This window comes from Carcharodon carcharias, chromosome 15 (genome assembly GCF_017639515.1).
Source record: "Carcharodon carcharias isolate sCarCar2 chromosome 15, sCarCar2.pri, whole genome shotgun sequence".
NCBI lineage: Eukaryota > Metazoa > Chordata > Chondrichthyes > Lamniformes > Lamnidae > Carcharodon > Carcharodon carcharias.
In genome coordinates this window covers 106,132,944-106,148,812 of record NC_054481.1, presented here as the reverse complement: position 1 = coordinate 106,148,812, position 15,869 = coordinate 106,132,944, and the positions used below count along the sequence as shown (strand labels likewise).

The following is a 15,869-nucleotide window of genomic DNA, read 5'->3' as shown; positions in this document are numbered from 1 at the left end:
TTATCTTTTGATAACAGTGACAGTGTAAGTGCATATTGATGGCACCAGAAACAGCCACTAGATACATCTGATTTCAAGTTCTATTGAAATTTATAGGAACCTAGAGAATCAACAGATTTTGAATAAACTGTTGTCCCATAAATTATATGTATAGAGTTGTGCTTGTTCAGCTTCTGCATATAAGAGATGTATTGCAATAACACGGAGGAACTGCACCCTATTTAAAAGGCTACATTTCAGTACTTTATGAATCTAAACCTTGACTTAGTGTTGAACTTGGTAGACTGCCCCAAGTTATGGTAGTTAGGGTTGATGTTAATATTGTGCTGTATGTTAATTAATGGCCATTTTGGTCCACACTACTAAATAACCAAGTCAGCCTGTTGTTTGTGTTACATTAAAATGTTGAATTGCTGTTCTGAAACAGCTATTTAAGGATGCCTGGCTGCTACACATGAACAGCACCCCTTGGACATGGCAACAGCTAAAAGTGGAGAACGAGGAGCATGGAGCACCAGAATTATGGTGTCATCCGGCCTGTAGGGTAAGACTTCACAAGTTTTGATGTTAAGCATTTAGATTAGATGACTCAGCTGGTTAACCCCATAATGAACTGAGAATAGACTAAAAACATTCTGGGTTTGATTTATGCTAAGCTGATTTCAGCTGGGGTTTGTGGGTTGGTGCAGTGACTGCTCTTCTGGATTAAAAGAAGGGCAAATTAACCAGGTCTTTGCCTTTGATTTTTATCCAATAATCCCTGTCAGAAGTGCACATACATCAACATTGATTGTCAGGATGCAGGTTGCGGTTGTGGTTGAATAACATGCACTCACTCACTGTCTGGGCTCTTGGGTAATGTACTGAAGAATGACTGTCACCTGTGCAGCTGCACCATAACTAGAAGTTTGCATCTTCAGGAAGGGAGTGGAAAATTGGTATATTAGGAAAAAACAGAATCACAAAGGTTAGTGTTCAGATAATTCCTGGATTATTTATAGTGCCTTGCGGGTCATCCTATGAAACCAATTTTTATTGCAGCCATTCACCCTCTATCATGGTTGCTTTGCAAGAGATCACCCTTTGATTTATTCCTTAATTAAAACCTAACCGTGGCAAGAACCTTCCACATCTGATGGGAGTCTGTCTGTATACGCATAAAGTAATGCACCCAAAAATTGAAATCATAACTTCTCACCATGAATAACAGTTATTCTGATAGTTCTAGGGTGAGAGAAGAGTTGGTGCACTCCAGAAGTTGATTGATCTCATCATCCATTAAACCAGGGTACTAGTAAAAACCACAGCTCAATTTGATTTTCATTTTCTAAAAGTCATTTGTTTCTCTTGCATTCTTCCTTTTTATATCCTTTTTCACAAGCAGTAGAAATAGAACAATCCGTAATTTGGTCCGTGAGTTTGACTTTTAAAGAGCAAGACCTCATTCTTTGCCGTTGTTGTGCTAGTGCACTGGAAACAACTTCTATTGAATTAAGTTCTTAAAACATGAAGTCCTGAGGGGTTAGTTGAAGGTATTGAAGCTCTATATGCTAAACTGAGAGATGTGATTGTAAGCTAAGGGAAATTTGAGCTAACTATATCGAAGGAAGCAACAACTCTCAAATCAGTATTAACTTGCATCCATTACTGTGAATATGGACTCCTTTGAATAGATTGCCACTTATCAAAATATCTATGGATTCGGTTAATTAGACTGTCACCCAGCATAGGACTGAAGAACTGCAGAGTAACAGTGGGTTATGGGAAGGAGAGCAATCCTTGGTGCTGAGGCAAGAAGGGGATTAAAATAATTTTCTGTAAATTAAACTCATTGTCAGAAGCGGCCTGTCTGCATCTCCATAGTTTTGTCCAATCCTTCGTTTGAGGAAAGCAGAAGAGATAGTTATGTTCATGTAAAACAATGAAATGGGATTTATGTTTAACAGATGATTTTAAAATGTTGATAATAATTGTGAACAAGGTTAACTAATCTTTCTTATTTCATTTCTAGGTTGGACAATGCGTGGTAGTGTTCAGCCAAGCACCTAGTGGTCGAGCCCCTCTCAGTCCCAGCTTGCATTCTCGCCCATCTCCTATCAGTGCCACACCACCAGCCCTTGGTGCAGAAATGAGAGAGCATCGATCACAGTCCCCAGTACGAAGTACTGATGAAGTTCCTTGTGTGAATGGACGCTGGGGTACTTTGCGGCCAAGGACGCATAGGCCGACAACATCCGGTTCTCGGGAAGGCAGCCTATCTCCAGCCAAAGGGGAAAGGTCACCAGTTTTAAATGGTGGAACCTTATCACCAGGATCCTTAGCTGGCTCTTTGGACAGTCCAGTGCAGCCAGGTTCCCCTGTCACATCAGCTGTGGTGGAAGGTTATGATCTTCGAGGTTCTATTGGAGGACTTCCTCATGTTACTAGGCAAAGTGCGCCAATGGAACAGAAGGTAGATTCAGGATTAGATCCATATAGGTCTCAAGACCCTGTCAACTGGGATTCAAAAGCCTCTTCCAGCAGCAGCCATGGAGAAGATGGGAATGAGACAAGTCCAGGAACTGAGATTAATGTTGGGAATGCTCCAGAGCAGACAAATGGAATTCACACACCACCTCACATTGCAAGTGCTTCTGGCCCAGTCTCACCAGGAGCACTCCGAAGAGGACTGGAGGCTGTGAAGGATTTCTTACCACAAAGTTCATCATCGGTTGTTTCAGCTAGCGGAAGCTCAGCTCCTTTATCTGTAATACCAGGAAACCACAGTAAAATTTCAAACAGTACTGATGTACCACCACGTCCTGCACCCGCCCAGGCAGATGGACATACACTGCCACCAATTGCACGCCGGTTAGGCCACCACCCACCTCAGTCTCTCAATGTAGGGAAACCCTTGTACCAGAGCATGAACTGCAAGCCAATGCAAATGTATGTGTTGGATATAAAAGATGCAAAAGAGAAGGGAAAAGTCAGTTGGAAAATATTCAACAGTGGCTCAGTTGTAGGCCCACCAGAAACCAGCCTCCACACAGTGGTGCAAGGCCGGGGCGAGTTGATCATTTTTGGGGGGCTGATGGACAAGAAACAGAATGTGAAGTACTATCCAAAAACCAATGCATTGTATTTTGTGCGAGCTAAGAGATAATGCACCACCTCAAAGTATTTCACATTACCTGATGCACACCCATAAGCTGTGAATTCAAAAAACATTTATATGTAAAACTACCCTGGAAATGGCTTAAAGTTTGCTTGTTAAACACAAATTTTATTCCATTCCAGTGAGTTTGTTACATTCGGACTGATCTGTCTTAGTTTGATTCTCGCTATGTCCTCAAAAGCTTCTGCTGCCTTCAATACTGACTGGATAAGGAAATGGCGTGTGAATATTTCCACCATTGCAGTAACTTGTATGTGTGGTATGCTACAGGTTAGCAAACATGCTTTAGCTAGGTGAGATCTTACTATAAACAAGTGCATTGATAGTGGCACAACGGGTTTGCAAGAGTCTGCAATGCCTGGTTTGAAGTTGCAGCTTATCTATAGGAGCTAATGCCCATTTCATTGAGATGGGTTATTTTTGCGATTCAATATTTTGGTCGCAACCTTCAATCTGCTCAGTGACTATTCTTTATCAGATCAGCTAACTGACATAAACCAAACACTCCAAAAATTGCACATGCTGACTCCAAAGCCAGTTGAGTTGATACATACATTCTGGTCAATGAAAGGTGCCGTATAGAGTTTAACCATTTTCTTTACTGCAGTTTATAAACTAATTTATTTTTAAAGAGAAACAGTGCAGCTAATGTATTGAGGAAGAGAAGTACAGATGTAGACAGAATTGGTACTTGCTACAGTACTTGTCCCTCTGCAGATTGGGGTCATTCATATTGGGGCATACCTGTCCATCTGTAGAATGAGGCTCCCAACCCTCATTGTACTTGCCCAACTGGGGGAGGGAGCACTCATTGCATCTATCCCATTGCAGAAGGGGGCTCTAAGGGGTCAGTGTACTTGTTCTGTTGTTGGAGGCAAGTAACCAAGGAATGTTGGTATTTCTAGTGTTGCCCTAATGACTTAATGTAGAGATACTTAAGAAATGTAAGCCACATCACTGCCTAAAGTTTTCTGTCACCCAGCTGGTAAAATAGGATGGAGTTAATCCAAAGGAAAAGAGCTTTTTTGTTGATGAAGACAGGCTGAGTCTGGTATTAATCCAACCTTGCGCTGTATTAAATTCTGCCTGTTGTCTGACTTGGAAATCTGACACTCATTTCAGTCCAGGCACAATTGGTAGCTGGTGTTTTATTGATATTTTAAAGACTATAGCAGGGAGCTATTTGACACAAAACAAAAACAGAATTACCTGGAAAAACTCAGCAGGTCTGGCAGCATCGGCGGAGAAGAAAAGAGTTGACGTTTCGAGTCCTCATGACCCTTCCACAGAACTGAGTGAATATGAGGAGAGGGGTGAAATATAAACTGGTTTAAGGTTGGTTGGGGCGGGGATGTGTGTAGGGACAAGCAAGCAGTGATAGGAGCAGATAATCAAAAGATGTCAGAGACAAAAGCACACGGAGGTGTTGAAGGTGGTGATATTATCTAAATGAATGTGTTAATTAAGAATGGTTGGTAGGGAAGGGCACTCAAGGTACAGCTCTAGTGGGGGTGGGGTGGAAAGACTAGCAGGCCATAAAAGATTTAAAAATAATGGAAATAGGTGGGAACAGAAAAACCAAATAAATTATTGGAAAAAACAAAAGGAAGAGGGAAGAAACAGAAAGGGGGTGGGGATGGCGGAGGGAGTTCAAGATCTAAAGTTGTTGAATTCAATATTCAGTCCGCATGGCTGTAAAGTGCCTAGTCGGAAGATGAGATGCTATTCCTCCAGTTTGTGTTGGGCTTCACTGGAACAATGCAGCAAGCCAAGGACAGACGTGGGCAAGAGAGCAGGGTGGAGTGTTGAAATGGCAAGCGACAGGGAGGTTTGGGTCATTGTTGCGGACAGACCGTAGGTGTTCTGCAAAGCGGTCGCCCAGTTTACGCTTGGTCTCTCCAACGTAGAGGAGACCGCATTGGGAGCAACAAATGTAGTAGACTAAGTTGGGGGAAATGCAAGTGAAATGCTGCTTCGCTTGAAAGGAGTGTTTGGGCCCTTGGACGGTGAGGAGAGAGGAAGTGAAGGGGCAAGTGTTGCATCTTTCGCGTGGGCATGGGGAGGTGCCATAGGTGGGGGTTCAGGAGTAGGGGGTGATGGAGGAGTGGACCAGGGTATCCCGGAGGGAACGATCTCTACGGAATGCCGCCGGGGGCGTGAAGGGAAGATGTGTTTGGTGGTGGCATCATGCTGGAGTTGGCGGAGGATAATCCTTTGAACACGGAGGCTGGTGGGGTGATAAGTGAGGACGAGGGGGACCCTATCATGTCTCTGGGAGGGAGGAGAAGGCATGAGGGCGGATGCGTGGGAGATGGGCTGGACACAGTTGAGGGCCCTGTCAACGACTGTGGGTGGAAAGCCTCGGTTAAGAAAGGAGGAGGACATGTCAGAGGAACTGTTTTTGAAGGTAGCATCATCAGAACAGATGCGACGGAGGCAAAGGAACTGAGAGAATGGAATGGAGTCCTTACAGGAAGCGGGGTGTCAGGAGCTGTAGTCGAGGTAGCTGTGGGAGTCGGTAGGCTTGTAATGGATATTGATGGACAGTCTGTCACCAGAGATTGAGACAGAGAGGTCAAGGAAGGGAAGGGAAGGGTCAGAGATGGACCATGTGAAAATGATGGAGGGGTGGAGATTGGAAGCAAAATTAATAAATTTTTCCAAGTCCTGACGAGAGCATGAAGCAGCACCAAAGTAATCGTCGATGTACCAGAGAAAGAGTTGTGGAAGGGGGCCAGAGTAGGACTGCAACAAGGAATGTTCCACATACCCCATAAAGAGACAGGCATAGCTGAGGCCTATGCAGGTACCCATAGCCACACCTTTGGAGGAAGTGAGAGGAGTTAAAGGAGAAATTGTTCAGTGTGAGAACAAGTTCAGCCAGACGGAGGAGAGTAGTGGTGGATGGGGATTGTTCGGGCTTCTGTTCGAGGAAGAAGCTAAGTGCCCTCAGACCATCCTGGTGGGGGATGGAGGAGTAGAGGGCCACCAGGATGGTCTGAGGGCCCTTAGCTTCTTCCTCGAACAGAGGCCCGAACAATCCCCATCCACCACTACTCTCCTCCATCTGGCTGAACTTGTTCTCACACTGAACAATTTCTCCTTCAACTCCTCTCACTTCCTCCAAATAAAAGGTGTGGCTATGGGTACCCGCATGGGCCCCAGCTATGCCTGTCTCTTTATGGGGTACGTGGAACATTCCTTGTTCCAGTCCTACTCCGGCCCCCTTCCACAACTCTTTCTCCGGTACATCGATGATTACTTCGGTGCCGCTTCATGCTCTCGTCAGGACTTGGAAAAATTTATTAATTTTGCTTCCAATCTCCACCCCTCCATCATTTTCACATGGTCCATCTCTGACACTTCCCTTCCCTTCCTTGACCTCTCTGTCTCAATTTCTGGTGATAGACTGTCCACCAATTTCCATTACAAGCCTACCGACTCCCACAGCTACCTCGACTACAGCTCCTCAAACCCTGCTTCCTGTAAGGACTCCATCCCATTCTCTCAGCTCCTTCGCCTCCGTCGCATTTGTTCTGATGATGCTACCTTCAAAGACAGTTCCTCTGACATGTCCTCCTTCTTCCTTAACCGAGGCTTTCCACCCACGGTCGTTGACAGGGCCCTCAACCATGTCCGGCCCATCTCCCGTGCATCCGCCCTCACGCTTTCTCCTCCCTCCCAGAAACATGATAGGGTCCCCCTTGTCCTCACTTATCACCCCACCAGCCTCCGCGTTCAAAAGATCATCTTCCACCAACTCCAGCATGATGCCACCACCAAACACATCTTCCCTTCATCCCCACTGTCGGCATTCCGTAGGGATCATTCCCTCTGGGATACCCTGGTCCACTCCTCCATCACCCCCTACTCCTCCATCCCCACCATAGGCACCTCCCCATGCCCACGCGAAAGAAGCAACACCTGCCCCTTCACTTCCTCTCTCCTCACCGTCCGAGGGCCCAAACACTCCTTTCAAGTGAAGCAGCATTTCACTTGCATTTCCCCCAACTTAGTCTACTGCATTCGTTTCTCCCAATGCGGTCTCCTCTACATTGGAGAGACCAAGCGTAAACTGGGCGACCGCTTTGCAGAACGCCTGCAGTCTGTCCGCAACAATGACCCAAAACTCCCTGTCGCTTGCCATTTCAACACTCCACCCTGCTCTCTTGCCCACATGTCTGTCCTTGGCTTGCTGCATTGTTCCAGTGAAGCCCAGTGCAAACTGGAGGAACAGCATCTCATCTTCCGACTAGGCACTTTACAGCCTTCCGGACTGAATATTGAATTCAACAACTTTAGATCTTGAACTCCCTCCTCCATCCCCACCCCCTTTCTGTTTCTTCCCCCTTCCTTTTGTTTTTTCCAGTAATTTATATAGATTTTTCTTTTCCCACCTATTTCCATTATTTTTAAATCTTTTATGCCCTGCTTGTCTTTCCACCCCACCCCCACTAGAGCTGTACCTTGCGTGCCCTACCATCCATTCTTAATTAGCACATTCGTTTAGATAATATCACCACCTTCAACACCTCTTTGTTCTTTTGTCTGTGACATCCTTTGATTATCTGTTCCTATCACTGCTTGCTTGTCCCAACAACCACACGTTCCCCCCACCCCCCCCTTAAACCAGCTTTTATTTCACCCCTCTCATATTCACTCAGTTCTGTGGAAGGGTCATGAGGACTCGAAACATCAACTCTTCTCTGCCAATGCTGCCAGACCTGCTGAGTTTTTCCAGGTAATTCTCTTTTTGTTTTGGATTTCCAGCATCTGCAGTTTTTTGTTTTTTTAGCTATTTGACACAGCTGTCTCAGTTTAATTGAGAGCATCTCACATCCCACTGGCTTTAATTATCTATTTTCAGTGACAAAGGGAACTTGTTAGGTGATGTTTGAAGGCTGTTTATTTTCTGGAATTTTTGCTTTTGTAAAGCTGACATTTTATTTTTCTGCCTGTTCCAGTCAATTATGATCACTTAACTGACACCACGCGTTTCCCTTGTTCATCAGTTGTGTTCAGTTATCCAGTTGAATCATAAACAGTATCCTGCTTTAATTAACTAATATTGTTTTTTTTAAATTTGCCTTGTTACGAGCAATTCCATCATCAATTAAGTTGGAGTTTACTGCCAATAATTGTCTAACTATTCTTGCAAGGCTAAGATTAGAATGAAGTTGCCAAGGAAAATGGGTACTGAGCTGCAATCTTGCAGTTGGGAAATTTTCCTGAACTATTTACCTTAAGAATCTGTTGTTTTTGTGCTGATTTTTCAGTCTTGTACGACTCCAAGACATTTTGCTGACATTTTGTTGTGAGCCACAGTTTCCTCCAGCATTGCCTTCAGGATTGCAACTGTCCATTGCTCCAAGGAGAGGTGTTGAGCTTTGCAATTTCCCATATAGTGAGGTCCCAGTATCAAACGTGATTCCCTGGGTCGCTGCTACGGAGAGATTGCAAAAGGGGAAAAAAAACACAGGACAGAGTTAACATACTTGCCTTATAGTTTTAATATAGCCTCTTCAATTACTTTGTGGATGCCAGGTTAGTCTTAACTCCTAATGTTTCGTTGGCCTCTTTTTCACTTGACAGTAAGAAGAAAGGTAACAACATTGAATCCTAGTCCTGGCTATGTCCCACACCAGGCAGGCTGCGATTTAAGCCCATGGGCACATAAAGCAGGAACTGTGGTTAGTATTAAAGGTGAAAGGGAGGCAGGTATGAGCAGACCCCACAGTATTGAGTGTTAGTACCCTGGAAAGTGGGGCAGTTTGTGGTTTCCTGCACCATACACTTCACTAATTGTTCAAATCTAACAAACTGCTGATCAAAAAGGATGGAAGAATTTATATATGGTTTAGCCCAAGTGTAGCAGAAAGGAAGAATTTCAGCTTTCAAAAGCTTATGGTAGTAAATACAGGCCCTAGATAAAGAACGCTCTTCTGAATTTAGAGAGCCAATCATCCACATTGTAGCTTTCAAATTGGAACTCATAAAGTCATCTTGAATTTTGTTGGGTGGTTGAGCTTTTGATTTACTAATATGTATACATGTAGCCGCATAAAGTTTATCTAGACCCCAGAAAATAGAGGAACTGCTTCTCCAGCCCTGTGTACGCACATAAGATATGAATGTACATGGCAGTTAATTGATACAACAGTTCACACTTAAACCTGCTTCCTCAATTGTCTTTGTGAATGTGGTGGTTTGGAGTCTACTGCAACAAAATGTGTAACAGTCTAGAGAGCCTGGCTGATTTTTATGCTGTTTGGGTTTCTCTGCAGATGCCAGATCCTTAAAAATGCAGTTCAGTAATTTAAAGTGTTGACAGTTGCTCCTAAAACCAGAGAATCATGTGCAGCCCCTGAGCACATAGGGAAGTCACTCTGGAGAGAAGTGAGCTTGTCACAGGGCTCTGAGTGCTGTGATTTGTTGGAAACTATCAGCTTCTGTGAGTGTATGCAGTGGTGCACTGCCACCCAGGGCTACAAATGTGTTGAAGGCAGTAACAGGGCTTTAAATTGCACAGATATGGTCCCTTTGCCAGACCTGCTGCTTTGATCTATTTTCTACAGGTTTTAGTTAAATAAAGGATGAACTAAAATGCTGCTCAAATTTCGAATCAAGTAAATGTAGCTCGTGAAAAACCTTTTACTTTTTGATGTGCTCCAGGTATATGACAAGACTGTTGGGTATGTGGGTACATATCTGGTGAATCCTTTTCATGCCTCAATTCATTGAATTCATGTTTGGGTTTGATGAGGTTTGTAGTGCAGATGTATTTTGTATTTGTGATTTTTCTCCAAGTAAAACCACAGCTGTGGTGCTATTTATGTCAGCCTCTTTCCTAATCACCTAATCATACTATTGATTCACAAAATCACAGTGACGTTAAATTCTATGCAATACTTTCATCCCCAAAACTTAGCTATTCAAATCTGGTTTCAGCTAATCCTTCCACTGATTCTCAAACTTTTTTTCTATCCGATCTGTGTCATGCAGTCACTTTTTTTCAGTTGTGTCTCTCTTCCCGAGGGAGAAGGTAAGCATGGTCTCTTTGCACTTGAGATTGCTCCCAGATGATATGCCTGGTGGTGGACGTTTAGAGCCAGTAAACTCTCTGTACAGACTTGATAATGTGATAACTTAAAGCAGCCAGATAATCAGGATTCCAGGGCATTGTTAATTGGGAAATCTCACTAACAGGACCTAATGGGGTATATCTTCACTGAGGTCATTGGGATCTTTCCCACTGATGGTCAGAAAACCCTGATGAGCAGAGTGGTTCTACACCAAACAGAAGCTCGCCAGTATTCCATGTTTGTAAGCTGTACAGTTTCAGCTAGTTACACACCAGCACATATCCATGTGTACACTTGAGAGTCCTTAACCTTTTCCTTTGCCAATTTTTGCCTGAGTTCTCAGACGGGTAGATGAGGTGTGTTTCTCTGGAAAGAGCATGGCCATATCATTTTGGACACACACAGACACTCTATAGATGTAGCTTTAGTCAAAGACTCAAATATAATGATGGGTTTGGCTGTGACAGACATCTGACTGTACAGTAGCCCAGTTGTTATCCTGGTTTCATCTTTGCATGTCTTGACCTCTCAGGATAGCCTGATATCAGTATGGCAAGAAAGCACTTGGCCAATTAACCAATTGTATTCAGAGAATAACTAAATTTTGGCTCTGCCTTCTCACCTTCGGCTGCTGGATCTGGCAATTTCACATTCAGCTGATGTAGAACTGGACATCAATACAAACTGGTACAAACAATTTCAAACACAAAAGAGTGGGAAGTTGTGACACTTGAGGCCTGCGAATTCTTTGTTCATTGGCTATTTATAATCCCTGCAAATGTTCTGTCTATTGATGTACTAAATAGAGCAGTAAGGGCTAAGTTGATTTCCTTTTCCACAGCCAATCAGGGTGTATTTTCACTGTGTATAGGTTTATCTGTCAGCAATTAATTTGCTTTACCACTTTTGGTGTGCTACTTTTGACTACACACTGCTTAATATCATTTTTGCTGCAGTTTTTATTTTTTTCCCTTAATTTTGTACTTGTTAAGATGGAATAATGGACCAATTTCCAAATGGCCATCTAGCTCACAAATCATGTACAGCACAGGTAACCTTTACATTTTCACAGGATCAGAAGAAAATTTCCATTTTCCATTACCAAAAGCACTATCCTGTGGCCTCTCTGGTATTGTCAGCTTACTTTTTCTGTTGACCTGTGCCCACTTGGAATGACCAAACTTATTTCATATAGGACTATTACAGCCAGCAGATATTGGGAGACTTATTTCATAAATCCAGGTCTTAAGGTTAAAGATCAGTGACAGACTCTGCATCACCTAAACCCCCTCTGCTTTTTTTTAGAAATGTAAGGTTTTACTATCCTCACAAATTTAGGAAAAAAAATTGAATAAAAATAAATTTCATTTAAGTAACTCAGAATTCCCTGAAACATTTCATATTCGAATGAAATACTTTTGAAATTCAGTCATTCGCTACATAGGGAAGGACAATTTGCGTGCACGGTCCTGTAATTTTGTAGTTGAAACAAATGACCGGTTACTTGTGGCGATTGTGGGATGAATGTTTGTCTGGACACTAAGAAATGTCTCCTCTTTGAATAAATAGAACTCTGGAATCTAAATTGCATCTAAAAAGGCAGACCTGGTCTCATCAGAAAGCCAGCAACACTGATGGAGCAGTCTCCCTCAGTACTGCATTGAATAGTCAACCTATTTTATAGTATGCTCAAGACTTGATTAACTTATAATGACAAATTTAGAATGTTCAGGAATGTTAAGAGCTGGGACCAGATGTTACTTTTAACTCTTGATACCCAGTTGGGTGATGCAGAGAAGTTTATGCAGTGTTAGAAACGATAAGGTACAGGGAAGAAAAAAATTGGAAATTTGATGTGTTCCTTATTGTTTGTATTTACCTCTAGGCTTGTCACATGGTAGGGTGGTCCCTGGGAGCAAAATCGGTTATTTTTAAATCTTCAGTATGAACAGCGAGAATTGTTTTGCATTTAATTCTTTGCACAGCCTTGGAGGTTCTTGTCCTGGGAGTTGTCACTGCTCTATCCCTTTTGGTAAAAGAATTTTTTTCCCTCAGAGCTGGCAGTTTGAGTAGAGCATAAATTCTGCAATTGCAGTGGGCTTTCTTTGCCATGCAGAATGTTTGTGTAAGTATGAATTGTAAAATTAATTGGAAAGGAGGGAATCAGATTTCAGCACAAGTGAGCCAGAGTAGGTTTCCTGACAACAGCCAGGTCCTGAGGCGCTGATACACAAGGAGTCTGATGCTGTCACCTGCTGAAATAGATACAAACTTTTTTGCATAGCTGTGAAAAGCCTTATGCTGAATTTTTATCGCTATGCTACTACTGCAAATTGTCTAGACCTCTGACTCTTTTTTTGTGTTTTTTGCCTGATACCTATATGTCTGGCTCCAAAGTAACGAAAATGATTTGCAGCAACCTCCTTAATGCTAAAACAAGGGGACAAAAAACCCAGATGCTGGAAGTCTGAAATACAAAAAATGCTGGAAATACTCAGCAGATCTGGCAGCATCTGAGAGAAGAGAAGCAGAATTGACATTTCAGGTCAATGATCTTCATCATAATGCAATCTAGCTTTCTCTAGCAGTTTAATTAACCAGCCAAAGCTGGTGCTACAGTTACAATCGAGATTCCTTCCTCTTTTCCCCGTTGCATCGCCATATACAGGCAGGTACTAGAGCAATGCTTGGGTGCAAACCTGACACATTGATTAACTTTGCAAAATGGTGTTGGTGTTTAAAACAACAATTGGCATTCTGTACTCTTGTAATAAGATTCTGAATTTGAAATCCAAACTTTTTCAGTGGAAGGAGAAAGTTGAAAACTTATCTGGACAAATTACGACCAGTCAATTTAGTGAGAGCCAGTAAAATTTTGTAACACTTGCTTTTGTGCTGAAATGATTGTTGTCGTGAATGCAGATGATTGAATCAGCTTTGGGAAGCTGTACTTAAACCAGGTTTCTCCCCGTCAGAGTAGCTTCTGTTTATATCAGAAGCTTTCCTCTAATGCAAAATCTGCACAACATTCCTACACAGATGCAACAGTAGATTGTGTTATGGGCTGAGCAGGTGTGTTGCCTGAGTCCATGATTTAGAGTGCAATGGAGGTGTTTTGTAAAACTGAACCAACCTTTAATTAAAAATACATTGTTTAAAGAAAGAATGGAATTGTTATTGCTGTTGAGTGGAGTTCTGACCTGATTATGTAGTCTTACTGTGAATTACATCTAGCCACAGGCTCCAGGTTAAATTCCTGGTCTGTTCTATGTAAATTGATTTCAGACAGATTAGCATTATGAATGCCAGTATTGGCCTAGGAGGGGAAATCAACCAAGCTCTTGCACCTTTTGCTATGCAGCATCCTCTGTTGAAAAGTGTGGGGGGGATGTTGGATACCCTTCATGATCAAATAGCCTGACAACACTATCTAGACTCGCATACGATTGACTATTTGGGTAAGTTACTGGAGGATACCTAGTCCTTGTGGACCTTGTAACCAAGCATCACTGAGAAGAGGGAGTGAAAAAGCATCAAGATGATATTTAGCAGATAAATGTGTTTCTTATGATTACCTGCCACAGATGGTAAAATAGAAAAGTGAAGATCATGCCAACTGACCATTGATAATTCATGTTGGGTGGTACTCTCCACCCCCCCCCCCCCCCCCACCACCACCACCACCACCACCACCACCACCACCACCACCACCACCCCCCAAACACACATTTATATCAAGTACAAGCTATTCCAGTTTTTTGCACAATTGAGTTCAGTTTTAATGAAACCATGTATGTCCAAATAGATGGTGTTGTCATGGGATCCTCCCCTCTCTAGGCCCAGCTCTCGCAAGCATCTTTGGGTTCCATGAGAAACATATCTTCGATGGAATGACAACTAACCTTCTACCCCTTGCATAGTTCCGATATGTGGATGATGTGTTTGCTAAATTTAAATCCACAGCTGTATTTAACAGTTTCCTTGCATGTCTTAATAGGCTCCATCCTGCGCACAAATTACCTATGAAATGGAGCAGTCAAATGGACTCCCCTTGATGCACTAGTTGAGAAATTTGCCAGGGGATTCTCTACCACGGTCTACCGGAAGCCTACATTCATTGGTCAATATACACATTGGGATTCTTACAGTTCCACATGCTATAAGATTGGTCTTATCGGCAACCTTGTAAATAGGGCCCAAGCCATTCGCTCATCATGGAAGTTTGGTAATGAAATAGGGCGCATCAAAAATATCCTGCAGGATGATGGCTACCCTGATCAGATCATTTCACACTAAAAATCTCACAAACTCATGAAAGGGCCTAAGGCAGTCACTTTTGGCCCTGAAGAGTGTCCAGTATACCTCAGGTTACCCTGGAAGGGCAAGGTATCTCAAAAATTTAAACAACAGGTTTCACACTGCTACTATGCAGTAGCAACACAAATGATATTCGCCACTAACGATGCTGCCATCAAGCCAAACAGATGTTCTGACTATCACACAATGAGTAATATAATGAATTTCAGTGCCAGTGTGATGCAAAGTACGTAGGCTGTATGTCCCAAAGACTGACGAATTGTATCAAGCAGCACATCCCAGCTGCTGTTTGCAACAGGCAGGGTACAGACCATGCCCAACCAACCCGTGCTTGCAAAATTCAAAACGCAAGTGTCCAACATTTGATGTGATTCCACACTTGAACAACATTTGCTAAATAATCCTCAGTGTGCTAAGAATTACGCTGACAGCCAATTTAAGATTGTCAGTCGGGCTTGCAATGTGGTGCATTTGCATGTGCTGGGAAGTTACATTTATTAATACACAGACCCTGTTCTTTGCAGAAAGAACATGTACATACATTGCACCTGTTTCAGCTAATCAAAATAAGTGACAGCCATTCACTGACCTATTCTTCAGAGCAATGCTTTGCCCAATCAGGGTCAAGCTGCCAGGTTTAAATTTCAAACAATGCTTGGCAGTTAACTGTCAGTCACTATCATGGCAATGCCACTTGCCAACCAATCAACACGCTCTTCACATACAGTATAAATTGTTATTTTCCCTCTTATATTGGTATTCTTTTGAGTGTTCTGATGAGTGCAAGATGAAAAGCTTACATATCTCTTTTCAGCAATACTCAAGTTCCGTACTACCAAACAACTATTAATCTCTTTTCTAAACACTGAAGCTACTAACTCACCGTCCAGTGGAAATAGATTTGTCCAATTCACCTTGAGGTGTTCAAAATTGAGTGATTCACTATCAAATCTCTTAATCTCATTCTTCTAGTGAAAAAATCTATAGTTTTTCTAGATAAAGGCTCTTAACCCCTTGTATCATAATAAACATATTCTGTACTCTCTCCATCTTGATATCCTTAAAGTAGCTCAAAATTAGGAAAAATATCCTAACTATAGTGATTTGTAGAGTTTTAGCTTTAGCTCTGCTTTAATACCCAATGCACCTAATTATAAAACCTTTTGGACTATTAATATCATAGTTACTTGAAAAATCTCTAGCATCAAAAGGTATCTTGCTGACACTGAAGGATGTCAAAATATTACAGAAGAATTTAATAAAGAATTTTAAGAAGCTACAATTGCTGGAACTCAATGAAAAATAGAAAATGG

General features: G+C 42.4%; 1 protein-coding gene across 3 annotated transcripts in view; it reads left to right on the top strand.

Moving 5' to 3' along the window:
• Positions 1–3,263, top strand: part of fbxo42 (F-box protein 42) — a 33,756-nt gene extending 30,493 nt beyond the window's left edge. For all 3 annotated transcript variants that reach the window (XM_041205841.1, XM_041205840.1, XM_041205839.1), the window contains 2 exons: positions 428–544; positions 2,012–3,263. In XM_041205841.1, the coding sequence (XP_041061775.1) occupies positions 428–544; positions 2,012–3,145 (1,251 nt within the window). In that variant the 3' untranslated portion in view covers positions 3,146–3,263. The remainder of the gene's footprint in view (positions 1–427; positions 545–2,011) is intronic.
• The last annotated feature ends 12,606 nt before the right edge of the window (positions 3,264–15,869 follow it).